General features: G+C 42.1%; 1 protein-coding gene across 2 annotated transcripts in view; it reads right to left on the bottom strand.

Annotated features, from left to right (window-relative positions):
* Positions 1-866: 866 nt before the first annotated feature.
* CLIC5 (chloride intracellular channel 5) overlaps positions 867-21,489 on the bottom strand; it is a 78,638-nt gene continuing 58,015 nt past the window's right edge. For both annotated transcript variants that reach the window (XM_074582043.1, XM_074582044.1), the window contains exons 5-6: positions 6,270-6,451; positions 867-3,870 (exon numbers count right to left, since the gene is read on the bottom strand). In XM_074582043.1, the coding sequence (XP_074438144.1) occupies positions 3,703-3,870; positions 6,270-6,451 (350 nt within the window). In that variant the 3' untranslated portion in view covers positions 867-3,702. The remainder of the gene's footprint in view (positions 3,871-6,269; positions 6,452-21,489) is intronic.

The raw sequence follows: 21,489 nt of genomic DNA, 5'->3' as shown, positions 1-21,489 counted from the left end.
CTTTTTATTGGAAAAAAAAAATAAATTAATGTTCGTTAGAAGCTCTCTTTTAAATAGTCTTCAAACAGACACTTCCTTAGTCCTACCTGTACAGCAAGATGACCTCTTGGCAATTCAAATAGTCTAAGAGAAAATACGAGAAACGAATATTTGGGATCCTCTAGCACTCCCATACCACTGCTAATAGAAGAAAAATCAATATTAGCTCCAATATGAATGGAGTGTTGGATTGACCAAACAGGGAGCTTTGAAATAAATATCTAAGAAATGTTTGGATGAAATGGACATCTTTACAGACATTTGGTCTGCATTTCTGAAATGTAGATGATTAAATCCACATTGTTGGCTTCTTCCCCCTCTGCACTACGTCTTTCTTTACATCTTGCAAAAAATTTATGAACAAAGTTATTGTAAATCTGCAATGTCTGTCTTGTCACTTAGATTTTTTTCAGAAATGCTGCCTTGCCAATGTAGATATACAATCCTGTATGATTAATATTTATTACTTATAATTCTAAATACAATGGAAGGTCACCAAAAATACCCTGCCTAAAGGAGTCTGGAGCCCTTTAAAATCTCACTGGTGATGGATCCTGAGTCTGGAGAACTGAGCTCAAAATCTTAGCAAAACACTTTTCTACGTAGGATTTCCAGTATTTCCTGCTTCTGACTACGGCTAAAGCCAAAAAGCACAAAGGTGAGCGAAAGTTACAGAGCTGAAAACACGAGCTTGGATTTCAAACCCAAACAAAGGTCAGGGAATGCCTGAACCTGTCCATAATCTTGGATCAGCCTATAATAGGGCTATGAGTAAGACGCCAAGTTAGGATGCAGAGCGAGATTTGAATTCACACAGAACAGGCACGATAACTGAAAACTATTTAATTTTCCACATCGTCTTTCTCATATCCATCAATACATCGCATCTAGATTTTTTGGAGGCATTATCAGAAAAATGAAGATATTTAAGGGTTTTTTTTTATTATTAATTAAAAGTAAGGTAGCTTGGGGATTTTCAGGTTTTCTAACGAAATCCTAAAAACACTCTAAAAACAGGCAAATTATCTCGCAAAAAGCTCGTTTTCTTTTTGGTATAAGCCCAACCATTTTTAAACATCATTTTTTAAAAACAGATGCACTTTGAAGGCGCTGAGATCAGCTGTGTTTTGGCCCTCTTCTAGCAAAACTAAAGTAAGACATACGAGAACATTTCAGAACCACGGGATCCAGCAAATTGGTGAAGATTCACAGCGACAGAAGAAACCAGGACAGACCCTGAACTGGTTTTCACTCACCCTGCCTGAGATCTGCTGAACATTTGGACAATCTTCTTTGAGGAGCTAAACACAAGAAGCACAGAGCAAGAATCTGCATCTGCCCCTGCGTCTTTATTCAAAGATTCACTGCGGCTGTGACGAAGCAAAGCCACTAATTGAGGTACAAATCTGGAAAAAGGCAACTGAGAAAATGTAGATTCTGTTGATTGGCGTGCTCCCAGACAAATCATACTGAAAGTAAAAAAAAAAATCCCAGTGACCATTCATCAGATAGATTTTTTCACTAGAAACGGATTTGCAGAGCATCGCTAATAACACTTTCGTAAACAGACAGAGCCATCTTGGCCATCGCGCTGAGTGAAAACAAAACCAGAAAGACAGACGGAAAGGACCGAGTCAATTAAAATAAATAAATAAATAAATGCCTTAATTTAAAAAAAAAAAAAGAATAATCACAAATAATTCCAATGTCATGAAGAAATGTTTTTAACAAGCCACATGTGCTTGCGCAGACACTTCTAATCTCATTAGATTTTTCTGGCTGCTATTAGCGTTCTCGGAGCCAGCTGATTTCTCAGCAATATTTTAAAGAGTGTGAGCCTCTGCCCTCCAGTCTAGCCGTTGTTAAAATAGCCCGTTCTAGGGGAAGGCTTGGGAGTTCACGGATTTCCTTCCAAGGTTTGGGAAAGTTCAGAACAAATTGACCATTGCATGCAAAACAATAGCCCACCACAAACCGTCTTCACAGTCGACGAGCAACGTTCTGCTCCCAGCTGCGTTAGTGTGAAAAGCGGAATAACCCCACCAAAGCAACAAGATGGCTTCAGATTGTCATCGGCATCACACGGCAGAGGCCGGCTGTTGATGTGGTCTCCAGTTCTCCAGCTCTCTGGCTGCAAACGAGCCTGCCACGAGGGTCCCCTCGGTCACAGCTCAGCAGCTTGGGGTTCCCCTCAAATCAGTGCAGCTCTAGCCGCTCCGGTCAGAAGGGGAGCCACATCGGGTTACAGCTCAGCTTTATTTTATCTTTGAAAACAAGGATAAATCCCCACACCCCCCCCCCCAAAGTGAAAATCAAGAGCCATGTGCGCTGTTGTACATATCGGGGCATGTGATTTTCATGCAAAAAAGCTGTCATTCTGACTTTGCTACCGTAACGTGCAAATAATCACTAGCATAAAGCAGACTGTGGCAGGCAGATGCTACAGATAGACCAAAATAATCAGTTTTAGAAAACAATCCTAATTCAGAATCACGTAACCTGGATCGGTAAACCCTGGATGAGCGGGACTAAGGCGTCATGCGTGGATTTCTGCTAGCATATTTGCCGAATTTCTGGATGGAAATGTGCCTCTCTCCGTTTTAACCTTCCCTCTTTGAGGCTCTCAGAGCAAACTTCTCCTGGGGTGAGACGATGAGGGCTTGAAAGCGACCCACCTGGAGCCCAACGTGAAGAAAGCGCTTCCCCTGCCTGGAATTCGTGTGCAGCGACACCTTTCTCCTGCCTAGCCCAGTTTCCCGAGATAGCAAATGTAAAGGAACTGGCAACCCCACAGTCAAGACAACAATATCCGATGCGGTTTGGTTGGCTGTGCCAGTTCCTTCTCTAGTCACCGGAGTCAATGTGCTGCCCCCCGTTATTGCTACGCCTGTGTGTCTCTACCAACCCGCAGACCCACTGGCCATTTTGGCACTAGCCTCGCTCTTCCAAGGGCTGCCCGCTCAATTGCTCATTCACTCTCTTGCACTTTAAACATTCATATCCAACAGCATCATGCAAATTTTATGCAAAGTAGCATCTGCAAGTCTGACATATTCACTCAGGCTTCCCCCTCTTGCGCCAAGTTAAAAATAAATACCCTATAAACTCTTGGGCCTGCTAAGACAGAATATGCATTCAGAGAGTTTTTTTAAAATATAACTGCTAAAAGCATTTCTCCTTTTGGGTCAAACTCCTTTTTTTTCCCCTCTCTCTCTCACATATTTTGCTCTGCCTCAAGGATCTCAACAGCACCGGGGGAAAAAGCGTCCTTGAAATAACCTACAGAAGACTCAGGTCTGGGTGTTCCCAACTCTCTTACTTGAAATTTCAACTAGGTTTCTATTTTTAAAACTGCAAAGAATACAGGTGGCGATATACCCCGAACATGAAACAAGAAATTAGTGAAGTGGATTCATTTCCAATACTGATTGCGAATGATACTAGTTGAGCCAGATCTTAAGTTCGGATTTCAAAGGGTCTCCACCCCCCACACCGGAGCTGCCTTCTCTTTTCTCCAGGGAGAAGCAGATTTGTCCCTGACCGATACACTTGAAAAGGTGAAGTCATAGGGATGCCAACCAGATAGCGTAATGACAAAGTATGTCTTAAGGCAACAGGGAGAAGAGTCTGCAAAAGGGGATACTGAGCCGCCGCTGAGGTCAGTTAGGACTTGCTGAGCCGCTTGGCCACGTCCGCGTAGGCTTGCTCAATTTCTTTGTCTGCCGCACAGGTGTTGGTGAATTCATCCCTGGCATACGCGTTCTTCAGGTACCGCCACAGCCCCGTCATCTCTGTCGGGAACTCAAAGTTGCGGTATTTCTTTGCCACGATCTAAACCAAAGATAAAAGAGGGAAAAATCTCGCTGGTGATATATCGTTCCACATTCCTTTTTAGAGAGCTTCTTACACTTTCTTGTCATATAATTAATAGCGGAGGAGAGAAATGTTTGGACACTCAGGGACTTAGAATAGAAAAGCCTGAAAAGTGACTGCTGGTTGTCCCCTATCTTGCAAGGATGCTACTTGGCCTAAGGACACTCTGAATCAATGGCCTGGCTACTGTCACCAAATTATGACTTTTCTGGTACATGAAGTTCATTAATTTTACCATATTATTTTTTGGTGGGTTTTACCAGTCTTAAGTACCCCATTTAAAGCTGAGATGCCACCTAAGGAAGAGCTGATTAGCTGAATCATAAAAAGCAAGACAGATTTAAGAGAAAGGCATTAGTAACAATTACATAAAACGTATTTTCATATTACTTATAATATTTATATTTACCATTATGTTATATATTTTATATACTGTATTTCTGTTCTTAATATATGTAAGACATTTTCCCTGGCCAATGGTGTCAGAGCATATAACCACCCACAGCTGTTGGAAGGCTGTATCCGTATTCACGCAAAGGCAAAATTCAGGGCGGTATGGGGACCGTGACTGAGAAACCAAGATGATTTAGCAGACATTAGAAACAGGAGTATTAGGATAAACTGGGGGAGAAAATGGTTATTTCAAGACTTGTTAGGCTAGGAAATTGTCTATCAAGGGAAATTTTCGTTTTCTAAAAACACTTAGGCCCTTATTCAGGAAAACAGTTAAGTGCATACTTAATTTTAAGCACCTGTATAGTCCCATTGAAGTCAATAGGACTAATCTGTGCTTAAAGCTAGGTGGCTGGTTAAGTAGCTTGCTGGATTGGGATATTTCAGTTTTCCTGTAAGAATATACCATACAGAATAATCCTGTGGTGACAGAATGAACTAGCTGATAGGAAGGGACGGATTAGCTGATTTAATGGGTGCTTCCAATCTCTAATTTTTCTGACAGTATAAAATTGTTCCTGGGCATAAATTACATACATATGTGCCACAGAGTTCCCCTTTATTTTCAAAGCACATGGGCGAGCCGTTTTCCATCTCAGATTTCTTAGGACAGTCATGTTCTCAGAAATGACTGTGATTTGTTTTTATTACCAGGATCCACTTGGTATATGCAAGTCCAAATCCTGTCCTAAACTGCATTCAATTAAGCATTCTTGCCTTCAGTGATGCTTCACACACACATGGGGAAGATAAAACCTGCTGGGCAACTTAAGTCAAGGTTTTCACAATTTCCAGCACACATCTTGCATCAAATGAAAAAGTCTTAATAATTTACCCCTTTCTTGCATCTGTAAAATGCTTTTCAGGCAATATCCTATGGCTATGATTGTCTGAGAAAGATTTTAATTCACTTCTGACATCTTTCATTTCATCCAGGGAGACAGGAACCAGTAAGGGGCCACACATTCATTCTGCATTGTCTGACTCCAACGTCACCAATGAAGATGAGCCAAAAAAAGAGCTAGACCTGTGAGGATATTATCACATTTCTTACCTGGTGACATATGCACTTTTTTTATTATTATTTTTTTCTATTTTTTGCATGTGTGCAGTCAGCTTCCAGGTTCAGTCTATGTTTTGGCTCACAGAACCAAATTAGATGCATGACTTGGCCTTAATTCCTGGCCTTCTTGCCTGCCAAGGTCTGCCAGGTACTTGCTTTATTCTAAAGAAACATGTAACCTGATAAATTAAATAAATGCAACATTAAGAAGTCAAGATGATGTACACCATTTGCACTATACCAGCGACCATTGTACACCTTAAATCCTGGACCTCGGCAGTGACTTTGATTTGTTAACTTCTCTGTGTGAAATACCAGCTGGAACAAATATTCCCCAAAAAGATGGACTGTTGCTCTTAAGTTACAAATGAGTGGGAACTGAATAAAGTTTTGACATCTCTCTTAAGAATAATGGGAACAAATTAAAATGAAATACACTGCCACTTGCAGCAGGGTAAAAATAAAGAGATTGTGATACCTAGATCCTAATATTGTCTTTGCCACTAATTAGAGATGGGATAATTTGCCCATGTACTAAATACAAAGTTGTTTAAGTCAAACTATAGGAATACCGAAGAGCAAAAGTGTGTTTCAAACTCTGCTCTTCTAGGACTTAAGATGCCTCTGCTGAAATACATGTTGGCTCTAGCTCACGGCTCTCAGAGCAGGACACTTCATTGTCTGATTTGAGCAACCTGGTCTCTTTGAGCATCCTGATCTAGTGGGAGGTGTCCGTGCTCATGGCACGGGGTTGGAACTAGATGATCTTTAAGGTCCCTTCCAACCTAAACCATTTGGTGATTCTATAAGTCTTCTTTGACCATCGCACGACATCTTTTACCTTGACAACATGGAGTTTGGGCAAAAGGTTGCAGTCAGCAAGAGTCAGGTCATCTCCATCCAGAAACTTGCGTTTAGACACTTTCTCCTCTTCAGTGCTGTCTGCATCAATCTCCTCCGGCAGAGGGGTTCTCAGATAGTCATCCAGCTTCTTCAGAGCCTTCACCAAGCCTCTTTCAAGGGCTTTGCCAAAAAGCAATGAATAAGTGATTAGGGCAGAGTAAGAATTATTTAGAAACACTCCTTGTAAATGGTTATGGTAGTATCTAGAAAAAAATAGCCAAGAACCATTTCTTTCTTTTTAATTTGTGCTTCAATGCCTACACAATCTGATGACAAACTAGTCCAGTAAGGCCTGCCTGAGGGTAAGGCTCATCCTGCCATAGAAATAGGGCACACAGTAAACTAGCCAAAAAAAACCCTGAGTGAAAGGGATCATGGAAGGAAAGAAGAGCTTGACAGTATGATACACCAATAAACCACATTCACCCTATGATATTTTTCTGGCCTCTGTTGAGGTCATCGCACAGTAAATTGGAGCCCTGTACGCCGCTACGTTATTCTTCTAAGCAGTCAGGTAGGACTGTAATGAAGAGGAATTTTCTAGCATTACTTCAGCACTAAAAAGTTGTAGGTTTACAACTTTTAAACCCCTTCCAGAGTAATTAAAGGCAATAGCAATAATTTCAGAGATGCTAACCAGAGCTCTATGGAGATGGAAGATACACCAAAACAGAAACGAAGTAATATAACAATAATTAAATACAACACTACACAAAAGAGATGAGATATTCAGCCACTGTTAAGATTCTCCTCACTTCAGGTTCAACTTTGGTGCAAATTCTCTTTTTGATATGTCTCAAATCAGGTATCACATTGGAGAAGAGACCTCGGAGCTCTCACTTCAATTACTGAAGACCATGTCCCACACTGCTGCTGGCTCCAATGAATTCCAGGCTTAAAATGCCACTTAGACATAATATACAGCAGAATGTAATTTTTTTTACTTAAAAATATCAACCCCAGGCACAGAATTTGTGTTCTTTTGCTTTACCAGCAGGGTAATAGAAAAACTTGATTGTAATAACGTACTTAGAGAAAGCTGAATGACTGTACGGAGGTTTGCATATTGTTTAAACTGCAAACACTCTGGAGCAAGAAGGATCTTTGGCATCTCTGTTTGAAGGGTGACAAGCACGATGGGGTTCTGGCCCCCAACAAGCGCCCCAAAGTGCTAAAGCAATATAAATAAGAAACAGCAAGAATTTACAATGTGAAAAAATAACAACATGACTCATGGGCTCGGGGCCAGAATTTCAGCTGGTGAAAATTACCTGCAGTGATTTATACCTGCTGCAGATCTGGCCTGGAGTCAGCACTGAAGGCCTAATCCTGTAAAATCTTGTATCTCTGAGTAACTTACTGCCATTTAACTTAGGGGAGACTACTCAATGAGTCAAGTTACTCAGGCAGTGTAGCACTACAGGGCCTATGGAGATAAATATATTTATGGAGCACAACGTAGGCTTCAGAAGGCCGCAGCGATCACCCCGCGTAGAGCAGCTTGCTGGCACAGGTAGCTCGGCTGGCTCTGCTGTCAGCCGCCCCTGTGTTCTTGGCACGGGGAGAAAGGCGGCGCGTACGGGGCCGCGGAGAGAGCGGGAGCTGAACACCACAGAACATGATTTCTCTGCTGCCCTAACATCCATTAAACCTTGTGCCAGTGGAGGAAGTCAGATTAAGCTGCCTGATGTCTTGCTCCCACTGAAGCCTCTTGGCCAAGCACCAGGGAACCATACCAGCCCTTTTGTGGCTGACTCTTAGACACAGTGGCAAATCCTGGCTTAATTGATTGACTGGAGAAATGACTGCGATCCAACTGAAAACACCCCAACAAACATAGCAGGGAGGGAAAGAATTTTATTTCTGAAAGCAGAGCATCTAAAGCGACTGAAGTGCTGCCATCCATAAAACAAAAAGTGTTGCCATCCCTTATTTAATCAATTCAAATTGAATTTTGACACTGACATTCTGCTGTCAGATGCTGGCAGTGGTGACTTTAATCGTCTGCAGCTGTGCTCCGCCGCACAACTTCTGCTGAAGGGTAATAACTGTATAGCATGTAATATACCCCCATGTGGCAACACTCAGAAGATTTAGCAATCTCTTTTTGGTTTGACCCATAACACCTGTTGAACAGACAGTCCTCCTTCTCTTGAGCAGCCTCAGACTATGTCCCCTTACAATGAATTCATTTAGAGACAATGGAATCGAATTACTGTGATTTAATTCAATTTTGCACATTCAGATTTTAGAGAACTGGCTTAACGCTGAGCGTTTTCCAGTGTCCCCTTCACCCAGTAGGATCTGTAGTTCTCGGAGTCATCTGTGCAATATTTCCAGTATCAGTACTACGTTAGATGCTTCGTGCTAGCCCATGGGGTCGGTTAGGTGTGTGGACGAAGACAGGAGCATCAGGTGGGACGTGTTTATGTAACTTTTCTGGAACTTATTAGGGTTGGGTTGATTTTTTTTTTTGCTTTTACTGATATATCAAAGTGCGTCATGGCTGTCTCAAAAACAATGCCTGGAGTGAAGCCTATTTGTGACAGTGGGAAAAACATCTATCTGGATTCATACTTGGCACTTGCATACAGCAGCTTTAGGCCAGAAATAAGCGTATGTTCAGGGTTCAACGCATCTGTGACCCAATTCACAGGCTCTGCTGGAACCCACAGGATCCTGACATCTCGCAGTGAAATCACCACACGGTCAGGACCACGTCATATCCTGATAATCAAGAACTGGACTGCTACTTGTGACTCCAATGACCCCGTTTAATCGAAACTCCTCTGATCCTACTAAATCTCTGAGAAAAGCCATGAAAATAGAAGAGTAATGAAAAAGGGAGAACTGCCTTTCTTCCCACTGAACCGTGACAGAATTTTGAAAAGCGAAGAGAATTAAGATCCTAAAATTGCCATCTAAATGGAGTGTAGGTGCACAGGATCAGATTTTTTAAAGCCTGTTGATTGTTTTCAAGGCATTTTTTGAAATCCGTAGGCAAATCCCCATGTTGCAAATCCTACTTTCTAGGTGCCCTGACACATTCAGATTTATCTATATGATTTGAAGTCTTAGATTCCTTGAGAAGGCCCCCAGGGAAATCCCCACTCAAAGAAGGAGGATGCATGAAAGAACCTAAAAAATATTGAAGCAAGAGGCTTCTAGCCCCAACATCGCAGAGAGAGCCAAGTATATAATGCTGGCACGGATAGGAAACCCAATTTATGTTTGAATTCACCTGTGACCCCCCAGAAGAGAGAGGTATCAAAAGCAGGTCAGTCTTTAATTTCTTACAAAAAATTCTGGGAGAAGTGCTGTGACTTTACCAGTGGCATGGGGAGAGCATTTTCCCGGAAAGTGAAATGCCTTTTCAATGTGATGTTAGCCCAGGTCCACCAGATGAGACCCCCACCAGTGGGGTGTCAGGTAATCTGCACAGATCTCCGGTTGAACTGTTTCACTTTCTATAAATGACTCAACATTCAGCGGATCACAGCTGAAGGCTAACACCACAGGTAAATGTCAGGAAAACTAACTCTCTCATTTCTCTCTTATCTGGTTGATATTTGAACATTACGTGAAAGGTGAAAAAACGTGACCAGAGACCCAGAAATAACCTCCTCAGAATATCCTACAGCTCTGAAGGTTTTGGGACTCTTGCTAAGTCTGTCTGGGTTCGTATTACCGAGCAAACCCAGTAGAAGAAAGATTTAATTCTAAACCTCCCATGCTGTGGCTTTTTTGGGAAAATTTGGATGACTTTATATACTGTCTCCACTGAAAACATAGGGGACAGCAAGCACTCACCAGGGCAGGGGTCTTGTGAATAGCAGTCACAGCACTAGACTGAATGAAGACATTTGAAAAGATGTGACTAACTGAAAAGTGACTAATGCCCCATTTGCGAACGTACTACCCACAATGAATTTCAGAAGTGGCTAAGCAGCTAATTCCCTCGGCAACTTATCCTCTTGGAAACATCATTAAATAACTCAATGTGTTTGCTGATAACAGCTGAGGCTCCACTGCAAGTCAGTGAGTGGGATTAATCTTCCCTGAAGTGAGTACATTAAATGACTAGGTTTGAATTAAACACCCTGAGCCTCCTCTGTAGTCAGTGGAGTCCTCTCTTCTACAATTGGTTTAGGTGACCCCTAAATCCGCCGTGTGGAGAACTTTTCCCGAAATGTCTAATCTCAGCCTTGCCAAGGCCAGGTTGGATGGGGCTTGGAGCAGCCTGGTCTAGTGGGAGGTGTCCCTGCCCATGGCAGGGGGGTTGGAACTAGATGATCTTTAAGGTCCCTTCCAACATGAATGATTCTGTGATTCTGTGATTCTATGATTGTCTCGCTAATGGCAGGGTGGAGGATTCAATATTACAACACCAAGTGGAACTACGCCTGAGAATGTGTCTCTGTGCTGCTTTTGAAATTTCTACCTCCAATTGCTTCCCCACCCTGCAGACTTTCAGCATGAATTTAGAGATCCCGAATGTGAGCAGTTCTGGGAGAGGAGCCCTGTCATCAGCTGCAGGGCTGTGCAGCAGCTGCAATGCCTGAACTCCTGGAAACCGTCTTTCTGGACAGCACAAAGGCAACAGCATCGTGTCGCTTCCACAGTGCTGTATGTAATACAACTTCAAATTCCAAGAAGTCCTACCTGTATATATACAAAATCCGTGGTGGAACCGTCTCTCTCCCCCTTCACTTACTCCGCTCTGGGCTACCTAGAAGACAACTTATAGCAATCACGGTCCTGCTGTGTCATCCCACCAATAGTAAACAACGATACGGACAGAAAGTCCTCCCGAGCTTTCTGTGATTTTCCTTCTCCCTTCAAAACTATGCTTTTATACAACTTTACTTAAGAATCCTGAGTTAGAAGCCAGAAAAATAGCACTTTTCAACCTCAAAGCAACCACAGAACACTTAATGAATGTATTACCATCTGTCAAATATACAGGGTGAGGTTCAATTTAGCTGATGATACCTAATTCACAATGACGCTCTGTTTTCAGCAAAAGGTTACTTGATGTTGAAGAGTGAGATTAACAAATCCTGACATGCACAGAAACACAAATAATGTAACAAAAGTTAACAATTGGCAAAACTGTGCTCTCGGTTACGCTGACATAAAAGAGGAGTAACTCCGCATTGTCAACAAGCTATTCCATATTTACTCCAGTTCAACCAAGAACAGACTTTGGCTCTGTTACTCAACTCTTCAGGCAAGAACTTCCTTAAACTATTAGCCTGTGCAACTATTTCCAGGGGACAAAGAGAAATCCTTGTGTCTTGAAGCACTTACACCACAACTGAACAAAACATTGGAAAATGTAACGCGTGGAGCAATCCTGCAAGTCAAGGGGAGGGCCAGATGACAAAGAGTCATTACTAGGTACTCAGGGTGAAATTTTGGCCCTACCGAAGCCCGGGGAAGTTTTGCTCTTGACTTCAGCGGGGTTAGGATTTCTTCAGCAGCTTTTAAAGCCGAAAGGCACTATTATCATCAGTTAATCCGACCTCCTAAATAATACCAGCCATAAAACTTCCAGCCGCATCGGTCATTTCCATCTCTATTTTCTGTGGGTCAAATAAGGCTGAAGCAAAATGGAAAGTAACTAGAAAGTAGTAAAAGAAAAATGGTTCGGAAAAAGTAAAACCGATTCAGGCTGCCCACACCCACAGCATTTGCCGAGGTCAGACGAGGACTCTTCTTCCCCTTCCTTGAACTCCAAATATTTCCTTCCTTGTTTAATGCCGGGATGAGGAGAAATAGCAAAGCAGACAAAGCACATAAATGCCGATCTCTGTGGCCTGAAGGAGCCACTGGAAGGCAAATCATTCCATCCTAAAATAGTAGCCTAGGAAAAGCTGAATTACCAGCAGAGGAGCCTCTCTCTCTTTCTCTTTTGAGAATAGGCAGACTGGCTACCTAAATTTAAAATAGCTAAAATTAGGTGAGATGACTCCTAGTTTATGTGTCTGAGTGGAACCATTTGCACGATGAGGATTTTACTTGATAGTTGTTATGGGAAGCGATGCAAAGCACAGAGGGCACAAAAAAAGCAATAAGAACAATTGATTCTTTGGCCAAATTGCGCACAAAACCTATTTGATTTACGTTAAAAAAGAGCAAAACCCGTTCAATCTTTTAAACAGACTTAAAGCAAGATAACATAAGATTTCCAAACAATCATGAACACAAAAAGAAAGCCATGTTTTGGGATGGTTGGTTAAGTAAGTCATGCTGAGACATTCAATCATTTTTATATCACTGCTAAAATGCTGGTAGTCTTCAAAATTAGCATATCATTTCCACATTAAAAAGATAATAACCTTTTGTTCCAAAAAGTTTAAGAGAAAATACTTTTACTTTTCAGAACAGGTCATTACTCACCAAATTCAACCCACCTTTGCCAATAATTAGTTTACTAATTTTGCCAAAATTCCGTTTACTCACACCACCCACGGCAGTTTTTGTGAAATAAACATTTTGTCACAAAATATTTTCTCCAAGCCAAAGCAAAATATACGTGGCCCTCTTCGCGAGTGAACACCACTGAAAGCCCAGCGACAGCAAGGCTTCGAAGTCATCGAGAGCTCAGCACCGTAATGGCTTTTGTAGCCATCGTCTGAAACCACCTGAGACTGACCTCGGCAGAACTGCAAGTTTCTTAATTGGCAAGCCCAGGCAAGTTCAACAAACAACGATCCACATACAAAAACGAACGATTCCTGCTGCTACCCTGGATCACTGATTGATGCTTTTCCTTTTTACTGCTTTCTTCCACTGCCCTCCTGTAAGATTTATCCGGTAACACACACAAATGAACTTGGTGAAATACGCAATGAGGGAAAAGGGGGAACAGTACATAAATATTCACAGTCTCACACAAACAATCTGAGATTTATTTTGCCTTTAAAAAAACAAACCACCTTTCCTGATCACTTCCAGATTCACAGAGTTTGATATTATATGAGACCCAATACTGTTTTCTGGTAGGAGAGGGAAACCAGCTAAGAAACAGCAATTTAAGGTAAGAAAATAATATCATTCTACTAGTCTGACAGTCCGATTAAAGACCAAGGATACATATTTTCACCCTCTTTTTTCTCCAATCCTGCTCATTTTTTTTCAGGCAGGCTCAACAGAGTATTGTAACTTTAATCTGTGTGGATTAATCCTTCTCACATGGAGGAGCTGTGACTGCAATATGCGTGCCGCTGTATTACATACTGAACAGTTTATCTTCCTCCCCGTGACTTCAATAAAACCCTTGAGATTTGAGCGCTGCCTTGGTTTCTTCTGTTTAGCCGTCTAAGAGTCAGGTGTCTTGTCTAAGCTGGTTATGTAGGTTCCCTCTCCGCTCAGAGGTACCAAGCGTCTCCAGAGGGCAATTCCTCCCAACCACCTGAGATGCCTGATTTAAACTGCTGTGACTCACCCCACACATGCCCTTCTCGCTGCCTGGATTACAGACGAAGCCTAAAGGACTAGCTCAGACTAGACACCTGACTTTCAGGGAGGTGAGGTTAGGCGAGATAAATCTTACCCTTTGAATATAATTTCACAGTTCACCTAAGTCATGTAGGATAACACCTCCCATTTTTTTAGAGTTACTTAAATATTAGGGCTTACTCCCCAAAGGGCAAGTCCACTGCCAACTTGAGCATTGCAACATCCTCTCCAGGCATGTTTCTGCCTTGTAAAATCCCCAGCTCTGAGCAGCGTCTATACTGAGAGGCAAATGAGCGGGCAGTCACGAAGAGAGCCATTGGAAATGCAGAGCAGAAGGACGGAGGTTGCGTGCTCCCATGCATCCAAGGCATTTAGATGCCTAACTCTGGGCCAAAGGGAGTTTCTGGGCTGAGTCACCTCTCCTATTAAAGATGTTTCGCTCTAGATAAATAATTCCATATTCACTGGAACAGAGACTTCAGCATGTTCCCACAATAAAGGTAAATGCCCATTCAACCGTGCTGAAAAGTTGTGATCTGTCTGTTGCTACTCACTTAATGAATCAACAAACACCTAGTCGTGTACACAAAAGATATATAGTACACAGCGCCTCTTATTCCTTAACGCTACCTTCCCGGTTAGGGGTTTCTCCTAGGGGACCGGGGTTCATATTCACCCTCCAGATCATTCAGAGATGGGACCTGAAATGGGATTTTTACTCCCGGTCAGCGTTCAGGTGAGCGTACACCAGCAGTGGGGCAGGTCACACGGACACAGGTGCACACGTGAAAACAACGACACAACTTTGGTCATAATCTGCCTTTCAGACATGGTCTGAACCAGGCATAAATAGGTACGTATTTTCCATACGTGTTGGCACATATATTCTGTGTATGTCCAGTGAGAGAAATGGAGGTGCTAGACCCCAGGAGCACTTCAGCCAGGGCTCAGAGGAACACGGAGATGAAATATAGTCCTTAAATACTCAAAGCAACCTTAGGAACCCAGACACATAAAAAAATCTATTGATTTACTTATGGATAAGATTCACCTTGTCTAACTTTAACCATCTAAGTGTTAGGTAATTAGTCAAACCTAGTTGTCCAGGTCTCCCTTATAGATAGCAAGGAAAGAAAGGCACCTCCCAGCTTTAGATCCATATTTGCAGATAAATCAAACTGCCCTTTAGAAATGGATTTATATCCCTCTACATTGATCATAAAAGAAGCCAGGATTATTGAAAGACTACTGTATAACTTTTAGACTTAGGTGAGATGATCCCTCCCTTATCATCCCTCATCCCTTCCCTTCCTTCCCCACCCCATCTACAAACCCTTGATGATGTGGATTGATCAATTAGAGCTTCATCCCAAAAGTCTGGGACATTTTGACAGACCTGTCTCAAAAATTCCACAGAAAGTATGTCTCAGTCTCAGAGAGACTGAGACCTTGATTACTCTGGTACCCTCTCCTAAGCCAGAGCACGATGACCCAAGGGTTAAAGAGGTTACCTGGATTTAGGAGACCTGAGTCTCTTCTTCTCACGGTTGACTACATCAACTTAGTTAAGTTCTCTGCTTTCCAACTTCCCATATACAAAAAAGGAATAATAGCACACTTCAGCCACAAACTTTACATTGGTAAAAGCAATAACGCACCAGCCATGGACGTATGTTTCAGGTTGAGGGGGAAAAACTGTAAATATAGCAAAAAGAGAGGTATCATCCTTTTTTGTGATACCATCTGTCCTACTCTCAAATTAAACCTAGAGAAACAGGTGATTCCATAATGTCTTTAAAAAGAAAATTAAACACATGTTTTTCAAGCATCTCGGAAATTTGTTTTGACTTGGGTTTTTTTGACTTTGTTTTAGACTAAAAACTCAGGTTTCTTCCTTCCCTTTTCTTATTTGGTTTTAGAGTGGAGGCAAGAAATAAATGTAATACTTGTAATGTTACCATGAAGAACGCAGTTGGAGAACCTTCAAATGCTGCTTTTTTAAGAAGAAAACCCAGGTGTTAGAAAGACACCAAAAGAAGGGTTCATTTCCGAGTCCCTTAGGAGTCCAAGTGACCCTGAGGGCAGGAAACAGGTGAATGTAAAACTACTGGCCTACAAGTGCCCCAGGAAGAACAGTACCTAACTTGCATTTCACAAATCATCGTAACTCTGTAGCACGTAAGCGACAAGCATCATTTCTAGAGCGCGTCCCCAAGGGCCTAATCCTGACCTCCGCGATGCTAGTCTTGTGCAGGTGTCCCTAAACCAACTGCAGACAAGCGGCAGCTGATTTGCATCAGAAACCTGAAAGAAATCCACCATCAAGCCCTGTAGATCATAAACCCACATATTTATAGCATGAGATTATCGTGCCTCTATCTTGATTTTTAAGATGCTGTGTGTTTAACTCAAATTGTAAAATTTTCTTTTACTAGCAAAGAGCAAACAAGATGATTCTCGGACTAACAAAGAAAAACTAACTACATGTTTCTGCATTAAAATAAGGATAAAGTTAGCTCTGGTAGAGCGCAGCTGGGCTTTAGTGACAGTGCTGTGGGGACCCCTTGTGTTCTAATATTTAAGCAAAGAAGATTGTTCCTCTACAGGCCGTCGGCACTTGCATCTTTAATACTGATTTCTTTCAGTCACAGGCATGTAGAGGAATAAAGTCTGCTTTTGTTTACACCAGGATAATCCCAATTGCACTCCATCGATTTCAACTAAGTAATTCCACTTCAGCAGTGGTGGAGTGAAGACACAGGAGAGGGAAAGGCAGTGATGCCTAGCTAGCAGCACCTGAGAATGAAATTTTAAAGCTTATTGAGTTCCCAAATCTCCCAGTTCACTTAGAAAATCTCAGTCTCAAATAGTTTCATTTTTATGTTTCCAGTATTTTCTGCCCTTTGTGTTCAAAAATCGTTACTCACATACAAAAAAACCATGAGACGATGAGATTTACAAATGACTCACATCTTAATTCTTTTCCATTGTTTCTCTGCTTTTGAAATTTTTTGTTTCAAGCTCCATGAAATGACTTAGGGATCATCGTGATTATGCCTCAACCTAACCTCTCTGAAAGAAGCAGAAGCAAAAATAAAGTTATAATTATGACTGGATGTATGAAAATTTTTCAAGCACCAGTAGGGAGGTCATATTCCCTCTGTTGCAACAGCCCTGTTGCAACAACTCTTAAGAACATTTTTCCCAGTTCTGGTGTCTCCAGTTAAAAAAGGCTTTGAAAATTCGAGCAAGAGGTTGAAGGAGAACAATAATACGGTGCTAAAGGACTGGAAACAAGCCCCAAAATGTCAGGTTTGAGGAGTCTGTTTATTCAGCTTATTGGAAAGAAGGCTGAGTGCACCGATGCTCACTCATGGACAAAACATCTGGGAAGTGTGAGGGAGCTCTTCAGCCTTGCCGACAAAGGTGTGAAAAGGTCTAATAGAAGTTGGACAAATTCACTTTCCATGTTGCCAAATCAATGAACCGTTTCAGGAACAAACAAGGATAGAGTGGAGGTGGACTTACTTCTTGGGGTGTTTATAATGAGACTAAGAAAATGCAGGCCTTAATCCAGTTCTGGCAGAAATGGGAGAAACTGGGCTGGAGCGGGATAGAGTCGCGTGGGCAGGTCATGGCAGTTGGAATCCCTAATATCATCTTTTAGGTCTTGGCACAAGGACCAAGGTAGGTTGACTGTACCATCCTCAGTGTCACAGAGAATTTGCTACTGAACTTTAAGACAACGACTGTAATAAAATCTCGTGCTTCAAGACTCATGATGCTTGCAAAGATCACAGTATCTTCTCTCCCAATATGCCATTAATCAGCTGTGTTACGGGGCTTATCCATGGCCATCTGCTCATTCTCTGCTACAGAGAGGAACAGCTGGACCAATGCTTTGGAGTGGTGCAGAAAGTCTTGTTGAGTAGATGCCTTCCTCACGTGTTCAGAGTCATCCTGATTCCAGGTTAAGGTCCAGGAAATTTTTTTTTTTTCAGCTTTGACTGGCTGAATCACCAGGATTCCCCTTCCTCTGCAGTGCAGAATATGGACCAGCTATTGCCATCAGCTGGGTGTCTCTCATCCAGTAAACTCCCCCCTTAGAGGGGCATTGTGCATCAAAGACCCTTCAGTTTCTCTTATTCTCTGCTCTGATACAAAAAAAACTGATACTCTAAAGGGTGAAATGTTAACATGCTTGCCCAATGAGCAAAATTGACTGGGACGTGATTTGCAGATCACAGTAAATAACCCGAAGTTCCGTCTAGCCTCAGACTCCGTGAAATTCTGAAATGTTTTCTGCCATCAGAAGAATCGGGATATTTAGAAAAGAATTATGTCTCCAATTCCCATTTAGTCACCTTATTCCCAGCACTGTTTTCAAGCTAAAGGTCAATGATTTGGGATCTGATCTAATAAAGAAAATTAGCAACTCTGATTTCCATTTATGTCTCATTCTTCTCTTCTGTTATTTTATGAAGAACATTTGCATGCATAAAACAAAAAAAAAAATCTGTTTTGGGAAAAACAGATTCCAGGCCAATCCTTCTCCCTTTGAAGTCATCAACAGTTTTGCAAACTGAGTTCCAGGAGCCAGTCACTGGGCTCTCTATCATGTGATAGCTTCGTCTACAATTGCTAAATATAAGCCTGTGAACAATCGGGACAATAAGACCAGTTGGGTGCTTAAATCTGGACATTTGCTCATATAAGATTTGGACACTTTACTGAATAAGGCCATAACTTCATCTAAGTCTTTGCTGTGGGGAACATACTTAAGATGCATGAAGTATATTCCAATGAGAGGAGTTACCCACCAGCGCGAAACCATAGAGCAATGAAGTTAAAACTCAATTCTAAATAATAATGTAATTTAGGCCTCCCATTCCAGCAGCGAGGCGCTTAATTCCTCCCAGGACTGCTGCCGCCAGATTGCTCTAATCCACTTCCAGCTGTGCTACTGCTCCTGTGTGCGAGCATGGGAGCTCGGCTGGGAAGCAGAACAAAGCATCCCAGTAAAGCCAGCAGCACTTGGAGGAATATTCAAACACACAGGGGAAATAATTCCCTCTTAAAGAAGAGCGTCTGCCAACTACTGTTCCCTTTGCAAGTATTTTAGTCTAGGCCAGGCCTGTGCATATAGGCCCCGATTCAGCAAAAGCTTGAGAACATGCCTTAATTTGAGCGTATCTTCAACTTTGTTGACTTCAGTATATATTGTCAACTGGTTTTTAGGGCTTTGCCTATTCTCTGTTTTGAACATACATAAATATATATATATATTCCTTCATTTTTTCTCTCCCTCCCTATGGTGTCATGGTTTCAAAGCTACCTCAGAAAATGTGTCAGAAAATGATGCTTGCTAAGGCATTAATTGTAAATATTAACTGTTCCCAGAATGGTTGCATCTAATCGTGCTAATCAGGCATACCAAGTCCCTGCCTTGGAGGGCTTGCAATCTGATCACATTTGGACTTACACAGAGTTTTCGTTTTAGTTTTGTATTGCTTTCAAATGGTATTTTTCACATTTCTATCAGGCAATCTTCATACCTTAATTAGCAACGTTTTAAAAGAACAAAAGCCCCAAAATGATAGGAAAGTTCAGAAGCATTCTCTAGAAAGGTACATATTTCCGAGATGCAGATGATGGTTTGTTATCATTTTAGAAAACTGAAAACCCCTTCCTTCCAATGGCCTAAAATTTCAGTTCTTAGTTTTGGCAGGTCAAAAGATATTGGTCCTTAAAGCTGTCACTGGTAGCAGAGAGAATATTGATGGCCCTGGGCCTCCGGCCAGCACGATTTTGAGCAGAAGTTTCAAAAAGTTATTTCTCAGGCAAACTTATTTTGCAAACTGCTGTTTCTGAGTATTTTAGAATCAGTCTTTGATTGCCGGGCAGAAAGCAGATAAAGCAATTTAGGACAGATGATAAATGTAACTTGCAGTATGACTTAACAAGTTAGCACGCAGCTATCACCACTGCTTTAGTGGTCTTTATATGTGTGTTTTTATAAAGAGACAGAGTGGAGAACGGTTTTATTAACATATCATGAGTGAGTTATATGGGTCATCCCAAATGAATGGCAATAAAAGCTTTATATCACACTCACCAACATGTATTTGGTACTTTATGTGCCACAAATGTTGCAGAAAAGCTATTTTACATATGTTTTAAAGACCGGGTATTTTTTATATTAGGGCTGGTTTTGTAAAGCTGCCAGGCCCTTTAGCTACCACGAGCCCAACAGTACTCAGCTTAGAGGGAGCCATAAAAACTTGTTTAAAATGTTCTGAAATAGCTTTTTTTTGTGTGTGTGCTTCAAAATGCCAAAGTTAAAGATCTGTCATCCTGATATGTTCCATCACACAGCAAATCCTTTTCCCTAAAACAATTTAACAGCTATTTCTAGTCCTTCCTGGTTGCATGACAGAGAAAACTTACTATTGTCACCGCGCAGGACAAATTGCGGCTGGTGCTGGGCCGTGGACAGGTGTGGGGTTTTGCAGTGGGAAAGGGAAATTCTGCAACTCAAGAGGAAGAAGGAAAAATTTTAATGGCAAGTTGATACACAGACACATGCGTGCGCGTGTGCGCACACACGCACATATATATATACCTATAGATTTATACGGCACCTCGAAAATCTGTGCAGAAAGCGTAAAGCACTAATATTGATCCTCCATTAGAGCCTGATCCAAGGTCCCTGTCACAGGAAAGTCCCCATCGACTCAAGGGCACTCAAACGGCGTTTTTAACTTGCTCTGCTGCAGTCAAGGGGAGCCGACCCCCAGCATCGAGAAGCTCCTACCCCGGCTGCGCACATCGGCTCAGGTGCCACGAAGGGTCTGCACGGCAGAGCTGTTATTACTATAAATATTCCACTTAAGTTTTTAGAGCGAACTGGTGTTCCGCTTATTTAAGGAGGTATGCAGTGGCTTCCAGAATGGATCAGAGCTCGCCATCCAGCCCGTGCACGTACCCACAGTCTGGGTCTGACTCTCGTCGCAGCAGGAGTAACTCCACAGCGTAAAACTGATGGAGGCCGGTTTTAATTCCAGCCCTATACGCGTGTGTGCATATCTTCTGTATACTCACACACACGGCGCATGAAGAGAGACGTTTCCCACCTCACGCATTTAACCGCAAAGTGTGATGTAGCTACTGAAAGAGGTGAACGGCATTTAATCACATGTAAGCTAATGATTTAAATGCGCTTTTATTTTTGGCCTCTTGATGTAAATCCAAACCAGACAAGCGGAGTCCTCTGGTCAGACGGCTGGAAATTCCTCTGCATGAAATCATGTTGGTGGTCTCCCGGCTCAGCGCCTTCTGAAGAGCCGTACAGTGAAATATCCTTCCGTACTACTAATAAATGCGCCCACCCACACTGGAGCTGGTGCCCCCGAAGAACTCAATTCAAGAACAACTTTTTAAACTCATAAATGAAATCAAAGGGCTCATTCTATGAGCCAAAGAACTTACAGGTTTAGGCGGGACGGTTAATGGGTGGTTACTATAGGTTGTCCCCTTGGTTTGCAGTGTACAGTCTCACAAGAAAAAATAATAAGCAGGATACGGAATATGTACACAGCATTCCAGCTAATTACCTTTCATCCTCCTCCAATGAATACATAAATTGTTGCTACCCTGGTTACTGCACAGCGTTTGAGTGACTTGCTCAGCATCAA

Source organism: Larus michahellis, chromosome 3 (genome assembly GCF_964199755.1).
Source record: "Larus michahellis chromosome 3, bLarMic1.1, whole genome shotgun sequence".
NCBI lineage: Eukaryota > Metazoa > Chordata > Aves > Charadriiformes > Laridae > Larus > Larus michahellis.
This window is presented reverse-complemented; position numbering and strand designations above follow the sequence as displayed.